Here is a 27330-nt window from a genome sequence, read left to right on the forward strand (position 1 = left end):
CTCTCTCGGTGAGAGCAGTGAGTCCTTAGGCATGTGGAACGTTTCTGTGCCCGTTCGAGATATTATGTTTTAACCACATTAGTGTACTAAACTGTAGCGTCTCTGTGTACTCGTCATACATTAAACAGTTAAGTTTGACCTTTGGCTCTTCATCGTTGGAATGGAGTCAACGGTACGGGGACCCTACAAAAACGCCGTCGTCTTGTAGCAACAGGTGCCAGCGGTGCTGATCCAACTTTACGCATTTCAAGGCAGACTGGAACAGCGCAGAATTCACGGTGGTCAATGGTGACTGCTGGACTTTGCTTCACTGAGTTCTACTAGACCGCAGGGCATTAGCTCCTACAGAATATCCTTGTCATGTGGGTTATTCGCAGAAGACTATTTAGTTTTTGTGGGAAAGCAGCACTTCAGACAGCCACGAATAAGCAACGTTGAAAAAATTGCAATTGTTGGAGCTTGCACAACAGTTGCGTTGGGCATTTTGGATGCGATAAGGAAGCCAAAGGATGGGATAAGGAAGCTGATAGAAACCATTCTTAGTGTTGGGCTGACGATGACGTGCTGTCGGAATGCATTTAGCTTAGCAATGAAAGGGAGACCGTTACGGCAGGCTCTAGAAGCTGACAGCGAGCAAAAAAAGCTCGCTCGTCGTCTTTCAGCAGGAGGAAAGACGACGAGAACATGAGCGAGATATCCTCCAACGGGAGGAAAATAAGTGCGAGCACGAAATTCCACTCGAACGAGAAAAGTCGGGCCCGAAAGGCTGGAGCCCGAATCGTCACCCACTCGGGAACATCAACTGGAGAGAGAGAAAGAATTCGGCGGTAGGAAAGAAAGCGAGAGCAGGAAATCCAGCTGAAACGCCTCGAGCTCGAGATGTCAAGCACTGAGATTCAGAGCAACAGCAGTATGCAGTCTGCGGCGACTTAGAGAATTACCCTATTAATGACTGACCCCTGTAAGGTAGCAAAAGCCTTTTATAGAAAATATCGACCGTATGTGCGGGAAGGCGCAGTTTCCCCGCGAAACGTGGTCGCAGCGCTTGCTAATGCTTTTGCCAGTGAGGCGTCCGCCTTGATGGCCAGCTTGCCAAGAGAGGTGACGCAAGATTTCGAGAGGGACAAATGTAGTCTTCTCCACAAATATTCGCCGCTAGATCGGCATGTAGGTGGCGGCAGCGTCGCGCTCCTAGTGTGGATGCTCCGCTGAGCGGCCCGGGAGAATGCACACTGTGGGCGCGTTTCGTGCCTTTCTCGCGCCTTATGTGTGCCCGAAAGGTGCAGACAAGAGTGGTATGCTGTAGTTCGGTTCCTCAACGTTCAATGTATTGCATGGAAGCAGAAATAAGTTTTCATTAACGCCAAAAAAGTGGCGACCCATCGGAAATCTCAGAACGGCCGCAATAATGACAATGAACTTGTACGCTGTGGCTCGTGGCATGCTCGATCTTTCCAGACTATGGCTTTGAGCCTTCAATAAAATCATAAATAGAAACAAATCAGGCAGCCTCGATCTCTGTAATTCAGTTTACAACCGCAGTGCAATTGCTTTCACTGGTAGCATGACGCATTCTTGCATTTGTGGGATGCCCTAAAATGGTAACACCACTTAACTGTCCCGACATTTTTTCTAAAGCTTACAATATTTTTGTGTGTTCGAAAGACAACATAAAATTACTGAATTTTAACGGGCGCAGAGATATAAATGTAACCGTTCGAACAGGTCGTTTGCGTGCAGATTTAGTTAAATGAGATTTTAGTGACTCTGAAGGGAGGTTTGATGAATAACGGTGTCGGATCACTTATTTAAGGCTTTTGTCGCAACTGAACTTGCGAATTAAATTGCTAACGCGCGCATTGCAGCCAAAATCTCATGTTTAGCTCGACTTGCAAAGTGACAAGCAGGTTTACAGTGTTTAAACCAAGCTTCTGGGACCTCACAGTCAGCACTGACTTTCTGTTACGGCTGCTTTGTTGATTATTTGCTTTCCTTTTAAAATTTAACAGGTGCCTAGAACAGCGAGATGTGTTTGCATTCTTGCGTAATGTCGCTTACGGACCTAAGATGGCAAATGAAATTGTCCTGTTGCAGATTTAGTAAAACGTGCCTTTTTATTGCTCGTTACGAAAAAGCGCAGCGGGTGTCCGGGAACTACTTCGTGTTTTCAACTGAACCTCGCTTTTGTCTTGGCATTTAATCATTGACGATTGGTTAAAGTTTTCTGTGCCCTTCGTTTTTTTTTAACATCAGCACCTGGTCTCCAATAAAGTTTATTCATCATCATTTTGGTGGAGGGGGGGAGGGGGGTTCTGCCAACGTTCCAAGCGCAGCGAGAAGAGAACGCATGTAACGCGAAAAGCCAAACGTTGGTTATCAGTATTACTTGCAATTGAAACTACGCTAGGCATCGTGTTCCGTAGCGGTGAAAAAGCGGTACTTCAAGTAGACGCCAGTATTTTCAAAACTGATTTGACCCCCCTTTTGGCCCGAGATTGTCCAGGAATTGTCGATCGCCTTTTTTTAAAAAATTGCATTGAAAGCGAGCATTATGGGAAACATAAAAAAAATCCAGCGAGTCATGGCACACACCCTCCACACATGTGGGCAACAACGTACATTTTTATATATATTACGCAGTTTTTCCTCCTTATTTAAACTTAGGTCCACCTTAAGAGGTTAAGGGGGCCATGAAGAGAAAACACAAGTTTGGTTCATTCAAAAGATTATCTCGTTAGAATCATACTGACACCACTTTTAACGTAAACTTCGCTCAAATAAGCTACATAATTAGGAAAAACGGGAATGGTCATGCGACCCACCAGCTCATTTCCCGCAACAGAACCTATGTCGTCACATGAGCTAAGCTCTGCGATTGGCGGAGGCTGGCAGAAGCAGACGCAAATTTGGTAGAACTTACAAACTAGACGAACGAGCGATTTGCGCTTAAATTTAGGGCACATTCTTTACAAAGCAATAAGAATGATGGGACAAACAGTGGAAGTTACGAAAGCACATGTAAACATAGAAGTACTGATGCGTTCTGCTGTTCGTACTGCGCACAGCATGCTTGGTTTAGCTGCACAGCACTACGGGGCTTGGGGTTGTCTCAGACGACACTGACCGATTGACGCAAGCAACGGTGTCTTACGTGACCCCATTTGTCGAGCGAGCACTGTTTCAGGGAACGAATATTTTCTCCCAGAACAAAAACAAGCCAGGTTTAAATGCGGGCAAAAACAAACCAAACGCTTGCCACGGTATGGTGGCGCCATCTAGGTTACGGAACGTAAAGAAACGCGGGAACAAACCAACACCGCTGTACAGGGTGGAGACAACCTTTGAACGGTCCCGTGCCGCCGCAATTGGGCCAACGGGCTCAACGCGTTATTCTTTTCGTTTCCCACGAGACCTAGCAACGCGAAACAGACAATATGATTCAAACTTCTTCAGTAAACCGCGTTGCGGCGATAATTTTAGCGCGGTTTTGACACAATGACTTGCTTCGGCGGCGAGCGAGCAACCGAAAATGGCGGCGCCAGCGTATACGTGTCTCTACCCTGTACGGCGGATGCGTGAATGAAGGTACTCTAGGCTGCAGAGCGGTCGGTTCCAGTGATGTCACTTGGGACCACGAAAACGCACGATTGAGCGGGAAAATCAAAATTTTAACCTAAATTGTTTAATTTCTCAGTGAATAAAGCACCGTTTGTATCCGGACAAGCGCTGGGGGCACTATAAAACACGAAATCTTTCGAATAAAACCAACTTGCATTTTCTCTTCATGGCTCCTTTAATTAAGACGTAACCTTATTAGGCATTTGGTTATGCCGAGTGAAACACATTTCTGGACAAGGTGATTCATGTCGGAATTTGAAAATGGAATATATAAAAATGACACACGAAATGCCAATGGACAGGCGTTAACTCACAACTGCTTAATTAAGAAATCCCGCCCCCCTCCCCCCCTCCCCCCCCCCAAATACTCTTGCGCATCCACAGAAACGTATTTTAAATAATATGTAAAATTAGCCACACAGTATAAGCAACGACTGTCCAAAAATGGTATTTATTTTCGAAAAGGTACGAGAAGAATTCGATCACACAGGCGCTTGCGGGCGTAAAATATGTCCCCGCTAATGTATGGGCGATAGCGAACGGGTCGTGTTCAGTGTAATTGTTTTTGTTTTTTTCTTGTTTCTGTGAGGACACAGCGCAATTTTACAAGGGTGTGGCAAATGGACGGATATGCACAGGTATCGTCGCTTCTTAACCGTTTCGTGTATTAAACTTTTATCCTTTAAATAACCACAACGCCACCTTCAAAAAGAACCCTTTGACATTTCCGAAACGGCAGACGACCACACTCATCAATAAGAAAAATGCAATCTGTCGAAGCAATGTTTAGAACACGTTTCACACTCAAGCGGTGACCACGGCGAAGATGTTTCGTGGAAACAAACCAGCGCATTAACCCGCAACGGCCTCTGATTATTGCGTCTCTAGAGGAAATGCGCAAGCAGATCTAGGTAACTATGTCATTGTTTACTGCCCAACAAGTACACATATCTGTCGTTTTATCGTGTGCAGCACGCGTCTTGCATCGCGCGCAACGTGAACGAGCAGACGAGCAGACGACGCGAGAGCGCCATCCACACTAAGAACAGTTCGTCCCGCCGCCGCCAGGGGCCGACTGTGTTCGATCTCAAGGCGAATAGGCTGTCATCTGAGATATTTCTCTAGAAGTTCGCCTAAAACATGGCACACTATCCACCACCTTCTGAATCTGGACGGACGGCGGGTAACCCAGCGTAGAAAACTTCTGACCATCGTACACGCACATCAAGGGAATGGGTCCACTTTACTGTAGAAAGCGCAGTAGCTTTACATGCAAGAAGCCCCTCAGAAGCCAGCAGAGCCATGTGTTGGTAACCCCAATCTGGAACTGGACAGACCTATTATCAAAGCAGAAATCTGTGAAGCCATTACTAAACTGAACATTCGCTCTACGCCAGGTCCTGATGGCATCACCAATAAGCTACTTACCAATCTGGACGAGTCATCCATGACCTCACAGATTACATGAACAAAGTGTGGTACAGTAGCCGTCTTCCTCCTACGTTGAAAAGCAGTCTGAGTGCGTTTATTCCCTAGCTCAGAAAGCAACTGAAGCTTAAAAACCTTACGCCCGTTTCATTGACCTCTGTTTGTGAAAACTGCTCGAGCATGTAGTGTTGAACCGCCTGCACTGGTACATGGAAGAACACCAACTCTTTCCACATACCGTGGTGGGCATCAGGCCATCGCTATCAACGCAAGACATCATGCTCCAGTTACAGCCTCAGATCATCGATAACTCCGCTGTGTCCCCACTAGAAGGTCGAGCAATGTTGAATTTATATCTCACCAAAGCTTTTGATGGCCTGCAACTTGACGCTATTCTCCACAATTTGAGTGACCTCCACGTGGGCAAGAAGGTGTATAACTAGATTGTGGATTATGTAGCTCAGCGAACCACACAACTAACCGTACCATGCTTCCAGTCGGACCCCATATCTTTGGGCAGCCGTGGAAAACCACAGGGCTTGGTCCTAACGCCCTTTGTTGTTAATGGCCAATTGCACTCAAAATTTCGACCGTGCGAAATCACTGTTCCTGTATAGTATGACTAAAAAGACCGCGATGTACGAAGTATGACGCCTAAAATGTGCGTAATTACGCCGCAAGCGACCAGCAAAAATCGACATTTTTGAAAACGAAACTGGCCAAACGCTGCCATTACGGCCAGGCGGAAGTGACGTATCAGCCATCGGCGCGAGCGGCCAGGCGGCCTGGCCTGATGGCGCGAGCTGTGCAGACCGGCCGACGCGGCCGGCTCGGCCAGCCAGGAGGAGAGTGTGAGCGCGCGCGTGCGGGGGTGTGGGAGGCCCGCGGAAAAGTGGGCGCTTGTCCCGCAAGCACGACACTATTCGTGCGCTCCGACAGCAGCACACCGCGTAGGCATGATGTCGCGACGACACTCGAAAAGGGGAGAACCGCACGGTTAACAAAGGAAGCCTCTTCGGAGCCATGAAAGCCAGGCGTACGCGCGAAATACGAGTTTCCTGGATTCTCCCGCTGCGAGGCAGGCCGATCGGCCTGGACGGCGGGCATGTCACTTCCGCTAAATGGCTGTTTGCGCGACACGCCGTCAGGTGCTTTGTCGTCTGCAAGTGCATTATTTTGAGTGCCTGAAACTGAATAACCCCGCATTGCACTGAGCTACCGGTCGCGTCGCCGTAGTTCTCATGGTACCTACTACACATTCCGAAGGCATTTAGCCAGGGTGAAATTTGAGTGCAGCTGGCCTTTAATGTGGCGATGGTTAATCTACCTATTTTACTACGATAAATTCGGTATTTAAGAGACATAATTTATTCTGATGACATTCCGATGTGGACCATGGGAGGCAGCGATGGAGATATACAAGAACGCTTGCAAGCAGCCGCTGACACGGTAAAAGAATACGTAACCCAAAGAGGCCTCGGATGTTCACCACAAAAATCCGATCCCCTTCTACAATCCAGCTAGGTCCGGCAGGAGACAAAAACATGATCCTAACATATAAATGCTGCTGAAGGGCAGCCCAATACCCAGAACTGTCTGCATACGAATTCTGGGGCTGAGAATACATGAGTAAGGAACCAATACGGTTACCATACCGGCCCTGCACAACACAGCTGTGCAAATTGAGACTCGGCGCTAGTATAGCCAATAAACACCATGCCCTCAAGGAACAGAATTTCCTCCGGTTAGTTCAAGCCTTTATCATCCGCAAAATACCCTGCATTACTGCGTACCTGAAACTCAAGGAAGCAGAGAAAGACAAAACAGAACGAAATATATGAAAGCCACTAACGCGGCTGTAGACATTCCTATCGCTGCCTCCACAGAAAAATTACTGGAGAGGGGCATTTACAATACGTTCGATGAACTTTTAGAATCCCAACACATTCCCCAATACAACATGCTGGCTGGCAGCCCAACTGGGTGGTCCATTCTGGAGTCGCTGCACAGACACCATTGAAGTGGACCTACGAGCCAAAATCAGCGTGGCCCCGCTTCCTAGGAACGTGCATTCGCAGTACCATCAAGACCGACGGATTGCACGCGCTAAGGCGCTCCCCAAACAGAACAGCTTAAACCCACTGGTATGCTACGCCTACACAGCGGATTATCCTGGCCAACGTGTGGTAGTGGCCGTGGTGGTAGATCAGCAGGGAAATGCAACCTCATCCTGCTCAATCCCTACGTCCAACTCAGAAACTGGTGAAGAGCGCGGAATCAAAGGCCCCCCTGCACAACTATGCGCGCGTTAGGATATCCACCACAGCCACCAAAATCCTTACGAACAGCGCGTCCCCAGTTTCAAGGCACACCCACCTGGTATGGACGCCAGCTCACTCGTCTCTCCCGGGGAACGACATGGCACATGAAGCAGCCCGAGGATACACGAACCAGGCTGACTTCGACTGCGACAACGTGCCCTCTGTGGCGGGGTGGGGGATAGATTGACAACTTACCAAGAAATAACCCTGCAATACAGGCTGAGCAAACTGAAATTTCGTTCTGCCCACACTGCACTAAAAAAATGACACACATTTGAGCCGTGCAGGTTGCCTTCAAATACGTTCACTCACCCCGCACTGAGTCAACGCAGCTATCCCAATAGGCCCACGGACAGAAGCAAGTGGTGAAACATTGCAGCGCTCACACTACAACACGTGGTCTGGTAATGCCCGAATAAACCCCAGGCCTTTGAACAAGGCCTATACAGGGTGTCCCAGCTATCATGCACCAAGATTTAAAAAAAGAGAAATAGCGTAACTCGAAGAAAACCTAGTGCATAATGTTTGCAGTACTGTGAAGAAGCGGAGAGTTTTTTTCGTTAATGAGACTTAATTAATTAATTGTAATTAATTATCTAACTCGAGAAATACTGGCCTTATCACTAAAGTGTCGATGAGGCACTTGTAGGTAACTACGAGGGGCATCTAACTGCGCTATTTTCAGCGACGAACTAATTGCGTACTCATTTATTCTGACTGATAAAGGAAACCCGCGAAATATGAAAAATACCACGTGACGACGCTTACGCGTGCATTGTAAAGCAGCGTCCCCAAACAAAGCTGATTGAAAGCAACTGCTTCGCGTGTTACCCGCCCGAAGAGACAGCGCATCACCTTGATAATAGCATGCATGGAAGGAGCAGCAGCAGCAAGATTCGCGGGACGCGTGTGCAGATAAGGAACAAACTCGGTTGCGATTTCTTCTTTCTTTCTTTTGTCTATTTCATTCTGGCTATTGAGTCAGCCTGTTGGAGGGCGTTGCTTTACGGTGCGCGCGGAGGCGCCGTCACGTGGTATTTTTCATATTTCGCGGGTTTCCTTTATCAGTCAGAATAAATGTGTACGCAATTAGTTCATCGCTGAAAATACCACAGTTAAATGCCCCTCGTGGTTACCTACAAGTGCCTCATTGACACTTTCGTGATTAGGACAGTATTTCTCGAGTTAGATAATTAAATTCGTAGCACTGCAAACGTTATGCCCTAGGTTTTCTTCGAGTTACGCCTTTACTCTTTTTTTAAATCTTGGTGCATGATAGCTGGGACACACAAGAGGTAATGAGCAGTGGGAGGTCGCATTGCTCAGCTTCTCTTCCCGAGATACAAGCTGCTGTCATTCAACTGGCAGAGGACGCCGCCAGAGACCATGGGTTCCTTACCGCCGTCTGATGGGACGAAGACACCGGACATGTATACGACGGGTGCATTCGTCTTTAAAGGGGATGACAATAAAGTCTGTTCTTTCCTTCTCCCTCCCTCTCCAGAAGTTTGGTGAAACCGGGAAAACTAAAGAAGAATTACACTTGGAGTTCGGAGATGGCTACCATAGAAAAGTGGGTTAAGGAAGGGAGGGCTTTCGGTAGCATGAAATGTGGTTAAGGGCTTTGTACTTGAACAGTGTTACCGCCGGTTAGCGGGAAAGGTGAAGCACTTGGTGCTTGTCTTAACTATGTGGGGAGACAGCGAATTCTCCTGCGAGTCGCAAAAAAGATAACCTTGTTTTTTACGGTTTAGACAAGAGTAAGGACCGCATGCAGCGTCTGGAGCCTTACGTATTCGCTCTTGTTGTCAACGGCAAACCATGTCGACTACTTCACGATTCAGCAGTGGCAGTAGATATGGGCCACCGTTCCAACGTCAAGCCACATTAGGTCACGGGGTTCTTCATAGGCCGATCTCGCGGCGAACTTCCTGTGGGTGAAGCAGGCGATTCTCCGCGAGATCGGCCTATAGGTGGCGACAGCGTCGCGCGGATATATTGTGGATGCTCGGTTAGCGGTGGAAAGCGAGTGCACGCTGTGGACCCGCGCCGTGTCTATTTCGCTTCGTATGGGCGCATGATACTTGCATGCAAGAGTGGTACACTGTAGTTCGGTTATTCAAAGTTTTTCATTGCATGGATGCGGCATAAGCTTGCATTTCTACTTCAAAAAAGCAGCGACACATTGGGAATCACTGAACAGCCGAAATAATGACTCGGAATCTATATGCCGTGGCTTGTAGCAAGCTCTTTCCCGAGTATGACTTGGAACACTAAATAAAAACAAAAATATGGATAAATCAGAAAGCCCAAGTATCGGGAACTCGGTAGCCGACAGTAGTTTCGGTCGCTTTCATTGCTAACATGACGCATAATTGTATTTGTGGGATGGCCTGGAAGCCTAACAACACTTCAGTGCCCCAACATCTTTCATAAGAGCTGGTGATATGCTTTTTTTGCGACCGGAAGGCAATACCGTAAAAGGTCGTTAATTCGAACTCGAAGGGGACCATAAAAGTGTAAGAATTAAGCAGAGTTCCAATTACCGGGCGGGAGCTAGAATGAATGGACATCGCGCCACACTGCGCGGGCGGAACACGATGAAGCCACATCTGGACTCGTTATCGCGAATTAGGCGCTACTAAACGTTTCTGGCAGGCAATTTCGTAAATAATGTCCATAATGTTGACATAATTTGTTCAGATCAACAGCGTAGGGCGCGGGCTACGCTGTTGTTTTTCAGTTTCATTGTTTTGCATCTCTAGTAAATTTGGTTTTGTCTGAATTTGCAACACATAGTAATCACTCTGGGACAACTTCTTCGGTGAGGAGCGGTGGAAACCAGGGATCCCAGACACGAAGGGCAAAGACAGACGCAAACTCCGCCTGGAATACACTGGCACATCCACAAAAGCATACTTTAAAGCATTCATAAAAATTAGCAAGGATGCCACACACGATCAGCAACGGCTTCACAAAAATAGTATTTATTTTTGAAATGGAACGCGGAGAATTATCTGACCCATTCTCCTTAGCATGCGCCAAATGTCCCCCGCCCGTTCATAATGTATGGGCGAAAGCTTGCAAAATAATTGTTTTTGCTTGTTTCTTCTTTCTAAAAAGACTTAGCGTATTTTTAATAAGCCATATTGTGGCAAATTCACGGGTATACGCGCGGGTCTGGTCGCCTCTAGCCCGTTTCATGTAAGTAACTTTTGTCCTTTCAATAACCACCAAGCCACCTTCATCAAGCACCCTTTGACGTTCCCAAGACGGCAGACGACTGCACCCATCAGTTTAAAAAAGTGTAAACCGTCTAAAAAATGTTTCCAACATGTGTCACCCTCAAGTGATGACCACGGGACGATGTTTTGTGGAACTGAACTAGCGTGTTATCCCTCAACGGACGCTAGTTATTGCGTCCATCGATGAAATCCGGAAACCATGCAATTGCTTAGTGCAACAGAAGTACACATATTCATTTTTTTATCGTGCGCGCCACGCGTCCTGCGTCGTGCGCAGCGTGAACGAGCAGATAACGCGGAAGCGGGATCCACACCAGAAGGGTTCGTCCCACTGCCGCCAGGGGCCGACTGTGTTCGATCCCAGACTGGGGGCGAATAGAAGTTGGACGTGTGCGCCTGCTGATTGCTAAATTAGCATCGGAGTCCCTTTTGGTGTACTGCTCTCCAAGGCAGCTGTTTCGCTACGACTTTTCCAGAAGATACGTATCTTTCTCGAGCATGCCCGATCAGCTTACTCCGTGGAGAAGGCATAGTGCGAGCGCTGTCAAGATCAGGCGTTCATGAGCCCGTAGCTGAAGTGGTCGTTGCCGCTATGCAGATCAACGGAGTGGTAGAACGAGATAACAACGTCTCATCTGTCCAGATAACCGAGAGAGGGCAGCATAAGTCCACCCCACCCGCCGCGGCAGCTCAGTAGAGAACGCTTTGTGCTGCTGAGCCCAAGGACGCGGGTTCCATTCCCGGCCGCGGCGGCCGCTTTTCTGATGGAGGCGAAAAGCGAAAACGCCCATGTGTTCGAGATTTCGGCGCACGTTAAAGGTTCCCGGGTGGTCAAAATTAATACGGAGCACTCCACTACGGTGCGCCTCATCGCCTGCGTTGTGTCGGCGCGTTAAACCTCATAATCAATCAATCAATCAACCACCGAGCCCGCATCTATTTCGCCAGAGAGCTCGGTTTCGCGTGAAACTAAGGCTACTGGCGAAACCTCTAACAGTAGGGAGAAGGGTGGAGGTTTGGGGAGTAACGACGACGTCGCCACTGAGGGGGTCGAGTTTGTCCTACCGAGGCTCAGGCGCGCGACGCTCAAGGAGGCGTTCCGAAGTATTGGCCAATTAAAATTATTGTGAAGAGACCGCTGCGACGCTGGCTCCAGGAATGCGAGAGCTCGCTTTGATATAGAAGTCAGTCTCAGTTGTGTGACTTCCCGTAACCTATTTCTGACACCGTCACCGGATGCAGTGTTTTTATGGGCATGTTGAAGGAGTATTGGCGTACGCTACACACAAAACGTAGTTTTCGAACTCAAACTTAATTAAGGCATTCCCAACATAGTATGCCTAGCGAAGCTTTTCGTGGTTACGCAACCTTTCTGCCGGCAAGATTTGACGTAACATGTTTGTTAGCCGCTGCATAAGAACGAAGGAAGTGTTAAAACTATTCCTCTTAGAAATATTCGAAATATGGTCACCCTGGGTGACGGCTGTTCAAGCCTGAGAAGTGGCACTATCTAGGGAGCAAACCGCCACAGGGTCCACCCCTACTCCTTTACCAAGAAATCTTTATTGGCTGACTTGATTCCCTGCGCGACTAGTCAGTGTTTCAGGAGGGATCCCTCGCGACGCCATGACGGCGTGCGACGTAAGAACCGGACAACGTTCATTCATGCAAAATTACGTAGTTTTATTATTTTTCGGTCCAAGGAAGCTTGAAATCACCGGCCGTTGTTTTTAAGCTGTTGCGTGTGCCTTTTAATACTGTAGCGGCTAGCAGGGTTGATAGGCCAAAGATCCGCGCAGGCGCCACGCCACCTCAGTGCTGGTGCGACTGGACATCGGGGTCACATGCGGTGGCCGCGTTGTGGATCTCTCCGATCTGCTTGATCTGCGCAGAGGCATATTGGCTGCTTGAGAGGCAACTTGCAAAACACAGGATTAGTGTTAACTACGTATTCTTGACACTAGATTACCGCCAATGAATTGAACTTGGATGGGCATGTTAAACGCTAATTTCTTTTGAATTGAATTGAATTCAGTTCACTTCACAACCATGTTGCCGTAAGACCACGAAAAAAAGCTGCTTAAACAGCCTGAAGGGCCCTGGCCACCTTACTTACACGCAGAGCAGGAAGACAAGCATGACAAGAGGAACTACAAGACAAGTGTAGTCAGCTACAAAGCAAGTGCAAAACTAGTACAGAACTAAAAAAAAGAGTAGTACAAAAGAAGTGCAGTTTAGTTCTGAGAACAAATCAGAGCAATTAGGAATGTCCACCATGAAAACAAATGACATTACGGTGAATTCGGCTTACAAATCATATCAGGCAACTGTCTGAATGAAAGCTTTGAAACGGCGACTTTTCGTTGAATAAAAACAATACATGACATTGAAGGTAATAAGTATTGGATCATTAATGTCCGGTAGTTTGTTTTTATATACGCACCAAAGTTCTGGTGTAAGTGTCTTGTATAGAATTCAATGTTTTCTTTTAATCCGACAAGTCGGTTCGTGCATCGTCATTACAGATTAAGCCCAATTTATAAAAATGTATTAGCTGATAGTTATACTTGCCATTAATTTGAAAAATGGTGAATTTTTAAAGCATCAGGAGTGTGTGAGAGATAAGCAAGTTTACATCAGAAATGAAAGACCCGTTTTTGCAATACTGTGAGTTTGTGCAAGTTTTCATTCGGGGTGGTACTCGAAACAAGAATTCCATCGTTAATTAAAGACAAAAATAACGAGCTGAAGAGAAACATGCTGATTGATACAGGAAGATAAAATCGACCAGATTTAGGGAAAACCCCCAAGGTGGAGTACTCCACCCTGAGGATTTTCCCTAAACCTGGTCGATTAACACCTGTCCATTACTTCGAGTTGTTGATCAATTCGTTCTCGCGATACAAACGACTAGCCTCCTGGTTAGCTCAGTTGGTAGAGCGACTGCTCCGGTTAAGCGGTGGTCCCAGGTTCGAATCCTGAACCAGGACGAATTTTTCTTCAACTGCGAAGTTTCTGAGGAAGCTATTAGCTTTCCTTTGTAGCTATATGGCTGCATTCAGGTGAATGTCAAACTTTCCTTCGCAGGAAGATAAAAACAGCGCCGGCGTATATTTCCGTATATTGCTGGCAATTTGCAAATAATAGATGTAATATGGTTATCCCATATCATATTTTTATAAAGTATACCCACAATGTTTGAAAGATCTTAATATTTAATAAGAAGTAATTTATTAATTTTTTTGTTGCAATAGTGAAATATAACAGCCTTATTTTCATTTATCCTCAAACAAATATAAAACGCGCAACTATTAATTTTGGGTAGCGTTTTATTTGCCCTAGTTGCGAGATCGATATCAGAGCTACCTCCAAAGAACAAACTGGCATCGTCTGCATATAATGTACATTTTGCACCTTTGTCAATGTTTACTGCCTCATTAATATAAAGAGAAAAGGTCCCATAATGCTTCCTTGGGGAACACCTGATGTACCGGGATTTACTTGCGATGATTCATTTCCTTTAGCAACAAATTGGTGTTGATGTTGCAAATAAGAAGAACTTAAACCTTGAGCTGCGCCTCCAATACCATAATTATTGAGATTTTCATATAACATTTTCTGATTTATAAGATAAAAGGCCTTCGAGAAATCCAAAATCATTCCCACTACTATTTGCTCGAATTAAGGGTTATGCAATATATAAATTCTTTTTGAGCAAGGAGGGCCAACTCAGTCGATTTCTGCAGCTTGCGCAAATTGTACTGAGCAGGACTTATGATTTTTTGGCGGTCGATAAATGAGGATAGACATTTTTCTGTGATTTTTGTAAGCCTTTGGAGAAAACAGTCAAAACTGACAGGGGCGATAGTTAGTCTCGCCGGTTTTATAACCCTTTTTTTAAATATTGCTGTCACCTTTGCCTTTACAAGCTATAGGGAAAACGTCCGGATGACAAGCTTAAATTAAAAATATGTGTGAGATATGACACAATAACATCGACCCCATACTTAACAGGTGAGCCGAAGGACGCCGCTTCGATTCCCGGCCGCGGCGGCCGCTTTTCTGATGGAGGCGAAAAGCTAAAACGCCCATGTGTTCGAGATTTCGGAGCACGTGAAAGGTTCCCAGGTGGTCGAAATAAATCCGCAGCCCTCCACTACAGCGCGCCTCAACGCCTGTGTAGCATCGGCGCGTTAGACCTCATAATCACTCACATACTTGACAGGCACCATTTGAATCCTGAACGCATCAACCACTTTGCCCTTATTTAATATGAAAAATTCGGTGATAACTTCATTCGCCTTGACTGCTTCCAAAAACGTTGTTCTGCCATTGGGGGAGTAGATATGTTCCACTCAATTTTATTTTTTCCATGCGGGCAACAGCCAGAAAAAATTCGCGAGTGTGCTCCCCGCTAGCTCTGTACCATCATGCACAAATTTTTAAGCGGTTCTTGCGGGTTACCAAGCAGTGAGTTAAGGGTCTTCCAAACATTGTCAGTGCGTCCTTCTGGTGAATTGAACATGTTTAAGAAACATTTTTTGCCGCTCGAAGTTGTTTCTTAACAAATTTTCAATGTTTAAATGTTTTTAGGAGCTCAACTGGATTTGAATAAACAACTTGTACAGCTGGTTCCGTTTTTTGATGAGGGCTAGAAGTGGCTAATCCATGGCTTTTGGCTTTAATATGTCTTAAGGAGTAACGAGGTGGTGTAAGCTGCTGGGAATAACCTGAGCAATTCGGCTTCTAACAATCGAGAATTAGATATCTAAATCTGGAATCGGTCTCCAAATGTGGAAAGCGTGTGGGCATTACTGTCTGTAATGTGACTCCTCTTTTCTTTTGTTAGTGAAAATTGAAGGTTGCTTGACTGACTTAAACAGGTGAATAGTCACTAACCCCACGAACAATAACACCAGATGTTGCAATACCAGCGTCAAAGTTGAATATGAATAGATCTAAAAAAGTCTCTGTACTTGCAGTATACTGCGGGGGCATGGTTACAACGTTTTCCCATTTATGGACATCTAGAAGGGACTCAAAATCCAGTTAGTTATATGCTACTGTCAACCACCATATTAATATTGAAATCTCCGCCTAGAAAAAATTGATATTGATTCATATTGACAAACTCTATAAATCTGTCTAGGAAAGCAAAAAATGATGACAATCATCACCGTAAGGGCGATAGCATACAGTAAAAATGATATATCCCTATTTAACGGCTTACACTTCGTAACGTCGAGTTTCAAGAAAAATTGAGGAAGTAATTCAGAATTCATGGAAACAAAAACATAATATTGAGACACCAACTCCCCGTTTACCCAGGCTGTTTGAATAATATGGCCTACACGTTGGAATACTATAAACATCTTCAGAAGCAAACTATGTTTCAGAAAACAACATGATTTGAGGAACCTCTTCAGAAAACATCATGACTTGAGCCAAGTTCTTCGCGCTTGTTTCATCGCGATTAAAAATTCAAATGCATGCAGTTGCAGCTTTCCGGATTGTCACTTTTAATAATATGTGCTGGCTCCCCCAAGTCAATTGCTTTAGTGGGAGGAAGCTCCAGGCAACAAATAATGTAAAAAAAGAAGCAGAAAAGAAAACAGAAAACTGGGGGTCTGCTTACGTGCCCTGGGTTTCAGTCACCTTGTCAAGATCTCCACCACAGCGAATGACTATGGCACGTACACGTTCCCTTTTCTTTACGAGGATCTTGCGAAACGGTAATCGTTTTTAACTGTCCATTCCATGACATGGCACTGCAGGTCTCGGTTTTGAGACGTCATATTTTCGACAATTAAGACCTGGTACATTGTAGATTTCAGGAATTTGCTCCTCCCCAACCCGGTATCTCGTGTTCATTGTTTGAATCAACGTCCAATAATTCCAGGCACTGTACCCGGCTTGCAAAGAAGCCTGTGAATGGCGTCGAGGACATTCAGGGTTGAGTGTGCCCAGCCAACATTTTTTGCAACGTCATTAAGCTTAGCAATGAAATCTTCCTTTCCGGAATGCCGTGAACCTCCAAAATCAGCTTCCTGCTTCGCCACTGAGGTCATGCACTGCAACTATCAAGTCTTCCACATCAGATGCGGCAGAGCCTGCCTCAAGTTGTCATGCATTTTTTTAAGGCAGCAAATTGACTTTTCCTGCGTAGCCTCTCGGTTCAGGATGCCGTTATACATTTTGGACATAGTCTCAATTGAGGTCTTGAGCTCCTCTGTCTGTGAAGGCAAGCCAGCAAGGGCATCAAGCATGCCGAGTTAATTCTGCCGAGCAAGTTGTTAAGTCCGCAGTAGCGCCTGTTGCATCATCTGACTCCGTTTCAGCTGCGCGAAACTCCAAGCAAGGCAACGCCTTACGGCCCTTCGCACCTTTGCTTTTGAATGTCCATTTGGACCAAAGCGAACATTTTCCAATAGTGGTACATGTTTCCACATTCTGAGCATTTCAGTGCACGCCCACTATTGGTTACAGAAGCCTCGCAAGATGAGCATTTGTTTGATATTGCAATGCTAGGTACCTCTGGCAGCCAGTACACAGAATGCACAATTTAAAGGCTCAATCTGAACAGAAGTTATCGCGGCATAACAAACTACACAGCAGCAGCAGTGGTGGGAATACAACTTTGCAAAGAAACCGAAAGATGTTTTATGAATCCAGACAAAGTGAGAAGATATGACAAGCTTGAGCCTCTTTTGCGTCTACGGCCACCACCGGTGCGACCTGTCCCCGCCTGACACTGCTAGGGCGAAGCATGTGCACTGCTGTGAGCAGAAAACTCCAAGTTCGATACGTTGAGATTACGCTGCCGAGAGCGACTGCGATGAGTTGAAACTGATTCGCACGAAAACTGACAGCAGGTATAGCGCCAATATTTGTGAAAACGGACAGCAAAGTTAAAGTGAACGATTAAGCACAGTTCTATAGAAATCAAGATTCCGAATGCAGTTATGGACAGGAGCATGGCCGGGGTGAGTCCAATCTTACCCTAAGAAAATATGAAATATGAGAGAAGATCACGGAAAGCATGCAAAACCTTTCAGACCGTAGCTGATAGATAAACCGAGCCCTACTTTTTGAAATCCATTCCTACTTTGGGAAATCCTCCTCCTCCTCTTCGAATCAACGAAGAGGAGGAGGAGGGGTAAACTTTATTTAGGAGAGCCTTAGGTGCTCATGGCTGGGCACCCGCCTTGTGGGGGTTTCCTCTAGTCCGGGATTCCGAGGCCTGCGCTGGCCACCAGGGCCCTCTCCACCAGGCTAGACTGCTAGGAGAGGTCGGAGCTGGTCAGCCGTGCCACCCAAACTGACCAAGTGCAAGTTACCCCTAAAATCTTTGAGGGAAATTTTAAGTACATTTTAAACTACAGAAAACTGTCGATTGGAAAATTTGCTACCCGGGATTGTAAATGATAACTCTCACCTTTGGGACATTTATTATTAATTTCGGCTAAGGTTTTTAATTAGCTGTTGTCGGAAAAGCGGGGAAGCACAGAAGGAGCAGAATGTGTTGATCAATGTTAACTATGTGCACGCAGCTTTATCTTTGTTCAGTCATCCAGCGCCTTCCTGACCCAGCGTTTTTCCTCGATGCAGCGATTTTATTTTGTATCCGCGTCAACTATTATAATGTATCTACCATTTGAAACAACAGTGCCAACCGCTGTGGCGTTAATCGCCGAAAGTACACCATGTGCTATAATGCGAGCCGTGTATAGTGCAAGGTTGTCAGTTTAGGAAGGCCGCCTGTTGGTCTTGAGCGAGTAACGAGAGATCGTACATGCGATCTCTCGCAGTCCAACGTGCGAATCGAACCCACAGCCTTTGAGCCATCACGGCGACTCTATCTGGGGTTCTGAACCGGTGTATACTGCGGTGTGCAAAATAGTATTTTTATTTCAAAATTTAAGCAAGCTCACACTAACGCGTAATACTTGAAGGTAGCGAAGCTGTACGCAACCTTCACGACCATCACGACGGTTTTTTTTCATGATTGCAGCCGATTTGCTTCTTCTTCGCTGAAGCAACGACCTTTCCTCCATCGTTGTTGCTATAAGTGTGAGCTTATTTCATTTTTTGGAAGTGATAATTATTGCACATCACCTTAGAGGGGCGTACGCCACGACGTGTCTTTCTCGTCCCGAGCAAGTGTTGCCACGATTACAGTTTTTGTGTTTTTGTGTTTTTTACCAGTCTTGGCAAATATACCGAAGCTGGTATGCTTGGCTTGACAAACGTGAACCAGGGACGCTGGACTGTCGCCATGAGGCGCGCATACAGGACCTCTCCGGATTTCCTGGCTTTTTTAACGGTCGGGTGGTCGCCGCAACCTTCGCCAATCTCCTTTTAAGTGGGTATGCTTCCCTTGACAAACGTAATCAGCGGATGGTGGGCGGTCGTCGCGAGGCACGCACACAATGTGCGCTAGGCATTTTATTGGTTTTGTTAACTGCCGGGCGGTCGCCGTAAGGCCCGCGCACACGTGCGTGCGCTCAGCACTTTCTTGGTATTTTTAAGTGCGGACACGAAAAATTATGATTTGCTAAACATCTTCGTCGTTAAAACCTGCCGCAGCAGCATGAGTCGGGCATTAGTCGAGCAACACTGGTCACAAGTTTTCCGGGCTGCCAAGCTTCCTCGGCGCCTTTGACTGTTAAATACGATGAGCATCTCTTAGCTCCGCGTGCCTTCGTTGCGCATGGATCTTTTTCTTCACGTGTCACGTTCACTTCAACGCCATCGGCGAGATAGTCAGGGCCATTGAAGGGCACTTGCTCCAAAAGCGTCCATTGGGATTACGAGGCAGATGGGGGTTATGTGGCAGCACGGCTGGTGTCGCACCACGTCATGGCGGTGTGTGTAGCGCGCGAACCCGTTCGAGCCCAACTATGGCCAGGTTCGGTACAATTCACCCCTTTCACCGGAACACAAGAAGGGCGTCACACTCCGCCATTACCAGATGCGAAAATATCCCAAAACACGGTCCATGCAGTGATCATATCGGTTAACGGAACCTTGCCAGTGTTCTTTCTGGCTGTAGGATTCATGACATGGTCGCCATAACTGACACGCAGTGCAGCAAAAAGGTCGTTGTTGCGCAACAAATGAATCTGGAAGTTGATGGCATACAGAAACAAGCAAAAAAGGCGGGTTTCGCTCCACCATATGCATTGACGGAAAGAAGGCACAGCTGCTACACGAATAGGCAGTCATTGCCAGCGGGATATAGCACTCATTTACTTCTGGCAGGACCCATTACACGGTACACGCCTGGTAGGTTGATACTTGAAAGGGTCGCGGGAACTGGGCACTGCTGAGAAATAAGGGTTTCGGACGCCCCCCTCCGGGCCTATTGTTAGGACAGCTTAGGGCCACGTTTCAAATGTTCCGCTTTAGTATATTACACATCGGCAAGTTGGTTGTGTCTAAAACACGCATTATTCAACAATAAACGGCTACATTGTGAAAGCATGTCAGTGCATACATCCCTGCCGTTTTTTTTTAGTTTGTGGAATGCAGTAGGAGACAACATATTCTCCCATAAAATTACACTCTGTAGAGCCGAAGTTCATTAGGTTACAACTTGTCAACGAATATTTGCGGTTAACATGATATAACCTGTCGTTTTCACTTGGCATGAAATAGGGGAGGAATTTTAAATGACCAACCTAAACTCTTAGCTCTTTCTCCCTCGTAGCCTTGTATATTCGACAGCTTTGAGCGATTCCGAAATGCTCTTGTATTATCTTATTATTCGTCTTTTTTATAAAGAGCGTGATTCGTAAGCACAGACACATTGTTTTGAGCAACATCATAAAGCACCAAAAACAGTGCGGAAAAATGGCAATTCATTAAACTTCCCTGAGCCAGAATTTAGGCAAGCGTAATGTCTGAGTGAGTACTCACCGTAAAGTATTTCAACATTTCCTTATTCTGTAAGAAAGAAGGACAAGGCACAAATTAATAATCTGATCGAGTGATAAGTACTTTTTTTCTAGCAATGGAGTGGGCGTTTGGAAAAGAATAAAACCACCCTGTAGACCAAGCTCCTTGCTCTGGAAAGCTTGAAACATGTCTAGACACTCTAAAACTTCAGATGACGAAATGATTGGAGATTTTTTACAACGCAATTCAGTGTCCTTTTTAATAAGTTTCAACCAAGAAAGCTGATGGGCAACCAACCAGGTCTGCTGCAGTGCAGAGCTTTCGCATCGCGCAGGCCCTGTCGTTGCAGTTGAGTTTGGCCACTGCGGCCTGAAAAGCTGTATTGGCCTGGAAGGCAAAAAGGAAGGAAAGAGCGACCTCGTAACCACGAATGTCACATTTTTGCAAAATGGCGCAGTTTTGACCGCCACATGGTTGATTCACGCAGAGAAGATATCTCAGTTTTTGGCTTCAGGAATACTAAAAGAAATGTTGCACACCTACCTCTGCGGAAATGCGCTGTTCAATGCAGGCCAACTCTATGACCAACACAGGATCACTCTTGTCTGTGAAAGAAATGAAAGCGAAATTTTGAGTACCATATGCGCAGCTCAGAGCGTTTCGCAGACCTTCAGTGAAAACCCATCGCGTTTTTATGCTAGAAAAACCGTTCATTCAAACGTGTGTCTCCCTGTTTTCTTGTGCACCAAGTTAAAAGAACTCTGCAACCTTTCCGATAGACGCTTTCTCGCTTTCCTTCGCGTCTGGAAGCAACGTGAAAGCCACACTTATCGTCAGTATGGAGGGGCGCTGCGTGATTTGCTCGTCGCAGCCGACCCGACTTCCATTAGTGCTTTGCTTTTGTAGCATTTTTTTCTGAAGTGGCTATCAAAACGATTTATTGCAGAAACTAAAAGGAAGCCGGCCAATAGCTCCTGCATTGCTGTAATGCTGTAATTGAAGAATACAAGAACCGGGAAGAACGGAAAATATTTTGATCAAGTTTCCAAGTCTCCTGATAGGCATAGGGCAGTAACTTTTTGGCTGGGGTCGTTTGTGATCCACTATTATAAGTACTGGATTTGTTTGGCGGCTATCTGAAACCAGTTAGGATCAGAAAGAAAAAAAAAAGATGTTGCAGGGTTCCTTTAGCTCTTTCAGTATGAAACATGAATTCCTGTGCATCGACTTTAATAGATATTTTAAACTAGACAGGTGTTGAAACCTCTCTTAGCGACTGATCACTTGAAGTACGAATTATAGCCCTGTAAAGTAGTTAAACAATGATTGATTGTGGGGTTTAACACGCCAACGCAACGCAGGTGATGAGGCGCGCCGTAGTGGAGGGCTCCAGATTAATTCTGACCACCTGGGGATCTTTAACGTGCGCCGAAATGCCGCACACACGGGCGTTTTTGCTTTTCGCCTCTATCAGAAAAGCGGCCGCCGCGGCTGGGAATCGAACCGCGACCTCGTGCTCAGCAGCGTAACGCCTTAGCCACTGAGCCACCGCGGCGGGTAAAGCAATGGCTTACGGAGATTGAAAGCGCGTGGTATTTTCGTGTTTCCTTGATTATAAATGGAATCTCGTTATCGGCAGTACAAACACCGAGAACAAAACGACGACAAGTGAAATGAACTCGCAACACGAGCGCTGTTGTGCGTTACTTTCAGTTGTCCCCGTTCTGTTCGCGCTGTTTCCAGTACCAGTCATGATCCAACAGGCCCAAATTTGCACTCGGCTGCAGTTGATTTCGTCACCTTTTTCACCTGTTCTTCACCACCATCATCAGCCCATTTATGCCAAGTGCACAACTTGCAAAAACTCCGATCTTAAGTGGTGCGAATCGATTCACTGCCCCTTAAATTTTATTTCGCCCCTCAAGCCAGCTCTCTGTCATCGCCTACTTATAAATCCCGCATCTCTTTACCATTCTGTTACAGCGATGGCCCATCGGTTGTCCTTTCCCCGCATCACAACTTAACTTTTTTGTTTTTATTTAAGGTCGGGTGTGTTTCATCCCTTTTTGCTGTCGAATCCAATACACTCGAATTAGTCATCGCTTTGGATGCTCTCATTCTTCTTTCCGTGTCTCGTTGGGATGACCTGAGGTACCTTTCAAAATTTTTCGTAAGTAACCAAATTTCCGCACCAAAAGTGATATTTGGGAGTCCGCACTAGTTTCAGACAAGTGGGAATAAAGTTTTTCTGACAGAATTAATTTTTCAGCCATTCGCTACTTTAGCGTGCTTGTTCAATCCACCTGAGCCGATACTATCTCTACGGCTGATTAATTTTTTGAGGGTACCTTCGGTACTAACAACTTGATTAAGATAACTGTGTTCCTTCGCAAGTAGCAGTATTTCATTGCCTGAGCGGAAGAGAAGGATTTCGCCATGACTGTCCACCGTTGCTCTCGATTTTCGAGCTTTATCTTTAGCCCTAGAACTGAGGTTCCGGATTTTAGTTTCTGCAGCATTCTTGGATATTATCCTTCCTACTCGCTGTGCACAACAATGCCACCAGCAAATTTGAAGGGCCTCAAATATTCCCAATATGTTTGTATCTCTGACTCCCCCCTAGCTTTTCAAATAGTTCCTCTAGTGATGCGGTAAAAAAGTTTGCTTGTTGGCGTGAATTTTATACACATTTGAGTATCATTTCCTCAATCAGCCGTCTGATCTAATTTATAAGAAATCTAGGTTGCCGCTTATGCGGTTTACTATATCTAAGCTAACTACTTGTATACAACATAGAGTATGCTGAGGGGTTGAAATGATTAAGATCTTTGACATATAACGAGATCAAATCTGTTCAAAATAAGTCTACTCCAGTCAATAAAAACGTTTGCACCCAAGTGACAGGGTTAGCAGTGCCTCGAATTATGGTTTGAGAGGTGGAAGTTGGCTTTTCAAACATACAATTGCTTTGTTTTCCGGCTTCATATATTGAGACAATGGCTGGTAGCAATGCAGATGCTGGAAATCATGATCTTTTAACAGCGAAGCTCTTGAGCAAATTGTTTGTGTATGGTTTCCGCTCATGCACGCCTGCCTCAAGAGCACGTTCGTCAAGCTAAGCATGCCCGCTTTAGAAGACTTATTTATTTATTTACAAAACACGGCAGGCCACAAAATGTCCCAAGCACGAGTGGGGGTGTTACAAGGCATATACACACGACCACGACCAAATGGGCAACAATACACAGGAAAAAAATAAGACATCTATGGAATAAAGTAAGACACAAAATCAATATCAAACTTCATAATAATTGTCAATGTATTTTAGAACATTACCACACTCAAAGATTTCTTGTAACAGTTCGTTCCAATTTTTTATAGTGCGAGCCAAAAATGAGTGTTTGAAATTGTTAGTACGGGCAAAGATACGTGTGAGGTTGTGTGAATGATATCGGCTCGTCGGACGCGAAGATAGAGGAGAAAGGACGTTTTATAGGCCTAGTATGCTTTTTTTTGCTAGTTAAGTAGGAAAGATGTTTTAGTGTTGCTATTTTTCTTCGGCATTCTAAAGTTTGAATTTTGTTGTTTATCGTCAGATTAGTTGGCAGTTGGTCAATATTGGTTTAAAAACAACTCTAGCCTTCGCCGCAAGCCTCGAGCGCACGTTCGTCAAGCCAAGCACACCCACTTAAGAAGATTGGCTAACATTGGCAAAAAAAAAACTCCAGCGTTCACCGTACCATGGCAACATTTGTTCGGAACGAGAAATACACGTCATAGCGTATGCCCCTCGTTCGTTCGTCCTCGTGTCGTCGTAGGCATGGGGCAATGCCATAGAAGAGCCATGACCTGAATGTCGAAGCTGCTGTAGGCGATTATTGACTCCCCAAGGCCCGGCCGTAAATGGTTCGAACATCGGAGGAACACGCTGCGCTTTGAAGAGGTTTGGCATGCAAAGCATTCGCTAGATACGATAAGTCGCGCTTGCAGAGTGGCGTACCAAAACGTCGACCAAAACGACTAGCTCCCTCTGGCCTTGCTCAACATAAGGTAATTGAAATGCCATGCCGCCGACGACAACCACGACGCCACAAGGATATTAAAGGGACAGACAACCGATTTTTGTCGGGTATATATTCTCTATCCCAAATGAAAGGGCATCACTTAAAGCACCTTGACGAGAAACGGTTTTGCTGATAACGCCCTAGAACTTTTCAAATCGACATGGAGGTCGGCAACATACTTTTGTCTGTATGCGAAATGAAAAACGATATTTAAAAACTTCTCCCCGCTAAAAAAGTTTGAACCGCAGGCTTCCCTGTTCCGTTATGTGTTTTTTTTTTTTTAAATAACGGTCTAGTTTGCGTGAATGCGCCATCTGTTGGGATAGACAATAGGTAGAATCTGGCTTCACGTTGTGGAGGTGGGAAGTTCGATTCTCCCCGGGCGCGACGGGTTTTTTTTTTTGTTTTTTTTTAAAGCTGCCGTTGGCGTATTTGCAAACTGAAATCAAATATTTTGGCAGAAAAAACGCCCCTGACTCAGGCAGAATCGTCAAAGCTCCTTCACTGGGTATGTTTACTGAACGCTTCCGTTGATTGTGGGCATGGAGGCTCAGTTAGCCACACTGAGAGCACCCCAGCGACGGTGGGCGGCGTGTTTTTTAAATTTTCAAAATAACGTTTAGAAATACATATACAATTTCACCTTGAACAAATACTTGTATTAAAAGGTTTTCAATACTTAAATAAACGTTTCAGCAGTTACAGAAGCTGCTATGTTTGCAGGTCACGTGACAGGGACACATATTGTAGTGTCAAGTTTCGACACTACGAACCGCCACCCTTCCGACTTCTGGAAGTTTGCTTCCAAATTAAAATTATTTCCGACAATCTTTTTAGAAATTGCTTGGGGTTAACGGGGGTATTAAAACGCTGGCTTTCATATGAGCTAGAGAACATATACGCCACAAAAATCGATTGTCTGTCCTTTAAACTCAACTTTGTGTCCGTCAATGATCACCTACAACAGTTTCGCCATTAAAGTCTTGTGCTTGTGTGCAAGCTTCCCTTAACTTTTATGTTAGGATACGCAAAGTCGAATGATACGTTTCCAACGTATTGGGGTTAAGGAGTATCGGGGGAACCGAAGTAACCAATTAACGTTTAAGTGTATCGGTCGCATTTATGAACTACTACGACACCCAGCCACCGTTCGAATAGGCGATGGTTTTGTATAGCGATCGTGCTTATCGAAATACTCTGACGCTTCTCCTGGGAAGTTCGGAAGGTTATATCTCTTGGCCTTTCTGTGATGCTGGTGTACTTGTTTCCCAGTAAAGTTTGCTTTAGGAAAAACCCTCACAGGCACGCAGCGCTTCCCATCCCCCTCACGGCACGAAACAAATGATTACGAAACGTGTATATGCAATGGACATATGGGTGAGCAGGTAGGCAGCAAGGGTATGTAACAAGGGGAAGATGAACACGGCCGCAAACAAACCATACAAATTTCTATTTTACACTTCAAGTTGGGCTCAGGAAACGCGGCGTAGTGGAAGGATGCGGATAAAGGTAGAACATCTAGGCTTCATTGACGGACATCTAAATCTCGAGCACGCGGTCGTTTTGGACAACGCTCTCGAAAATGGGAGCAGAAAACGGGTTGCAGGTGCTTGGAAAGGGAATCGAAGAAACTGGACTTATTACTCGTTTTTTTTTTATGCAGCCTCAAGAAAAGACAGTTCACTACTTGTCAAACTATCAGTTCGTGCTGATTATTTCAATTGACTTGCAACTGGCACTGTTGTACGCTACGGCTGAGACGATGTTTTGAGTTATCGCGGGTATCCTTCGAAAAATGTAAGCATGACATAGGTGACAGAATTCAAAAAAAAAAAAACCTTTGAGTTGAGTGAAAATTTTGGACAACCGAGTTAAAATTTACAGGGATTCGTTTATGTACAAATTTATTTGTTTAAAGAATGCATAAAATGGTGCGGCGAGTGTACGGTAATCCTTTTTAAAGTCACTAATATATAATGAAATGGCAGGAATTCGCTAATGATTAGTGTAAACACCTTAAAGGAATTTTAAAGCTGTTCATCTCACAAGTGCATAACCAACCCTCCCAGACTTACGGCATAGCTCTTGATGATGGGCGGAAGCCGCAGCCATGAAAGCAATCACGAGAAGTCCGGAAGCAAAGGCAGCGTTCATCGTGGCTGCTGATCACTCGGAGAAGTTAGCGACTTTGGAAAGACAAGAGAGTGCGGAGGTACTGCATTGGCGCTCCGACCCAAACATTTATATACCCTTTTTTAAGGCAGTGAAGCATGGTGTCAGCGAAATTACAGTAGTGCGTTTTCATTGGCTGAACCGTATCGACACTTTCCGTACCGGCCGGCCATTGGCTCGCGCTGCCAGCCATCACTCACAGCCTCGTGACTAAGGCGTGCGGGAGTGTGGCATGGGATATGACGAGCTTGCGTAATCAGCGACGGCCTTGTTTCGTTCAACCCGCTTCCTTACACAGCTCAGGGCGACTACGTGAGCTCAAAAGTTCACTGTGTGCGAAAAAGGGAGAAAACGTGGAAACAAACAAACAGAAAAACTGGAAGGCGTTGCGTGAAGCGAAGAAATTCCTACCTAGCACCTCGTAGGTTTGCTTGCGTTGTACGTTCCTAGGTATTAATTTCTGCCACGCTGGGGTTAATTGACCGCACAGTTACTGTATAGGGGCCGCAGGGGAAAGCCTCACGCGATATTGTCATGGCAAGACTGCCGAATGTGGACATTTTCTAGCCTGCTAGCCAATGCGCC

The 27330-nt window shown here is 45.7% G+C and overlaps 1 protein-coding gene and 1 long non-coding RNA gene across 2 annotated transcripts in view; both read right to left on the reverse strand.

The window, feature by feature from the left end:
• Positions 1-7555, reverse strand: part of LOC144169302 (uncharacterized) — a 28947-nt gene extending 21392 nt beyond the window's left edge. The window contains exon 1 of the long non-coding RNA XR_013322420.1: positions 7423-7555. This is a non-coding gene — a long non-coding RNA (uncharacterized LOC144169302). The remainder of the gene's footprint in view (positions 1-7422) is intronic.
• Positions 7556-12274: 4719 nt separating this feature from the next.
• LOC144144534 (antimicrobial peptide microplusin-like) lies at positions 12275-26808 on the reverse strand. The gene is made up of 5 exons (XM_077676036.1): positions 26649-26808; positions 21053-21114; positions 20807-20896; positions 20531-20557; positions 12275-12496 (listed from the first exon to the last, which is right to left on the reverse strand). Exons 1-5 carry the CDS (start codon positions 26725-26727, stop codon positions 12425-12427), a joined length of 330 nt encoding a protein of 109 aa, XP_077532162.1. The 5' UTR covers positions 26728-26808; the 3' UTR covers positions 12275-12424.
• Positions 26809-27330: the final 522 nt, after the last annotated feature.

This window comes from Haemaphysalis longicornis, unplaced genomic scaffold (genome assembly GCF_048455015.1).
Source record: "Haemaphysalis longicornis isolate Haplotype H1 unplaced genomic scaffold, Haemaphysalis longicornis Haplotype H1 scaffold_1, whole genome shotgun sequence".
Taxonomy (NCBI): Eukaryota; Metazoa; Arthropoda; class Arachnida; order Ixodida; family Ixodidae; genus Haemaphysalis; species Haemaphysalis longicornis.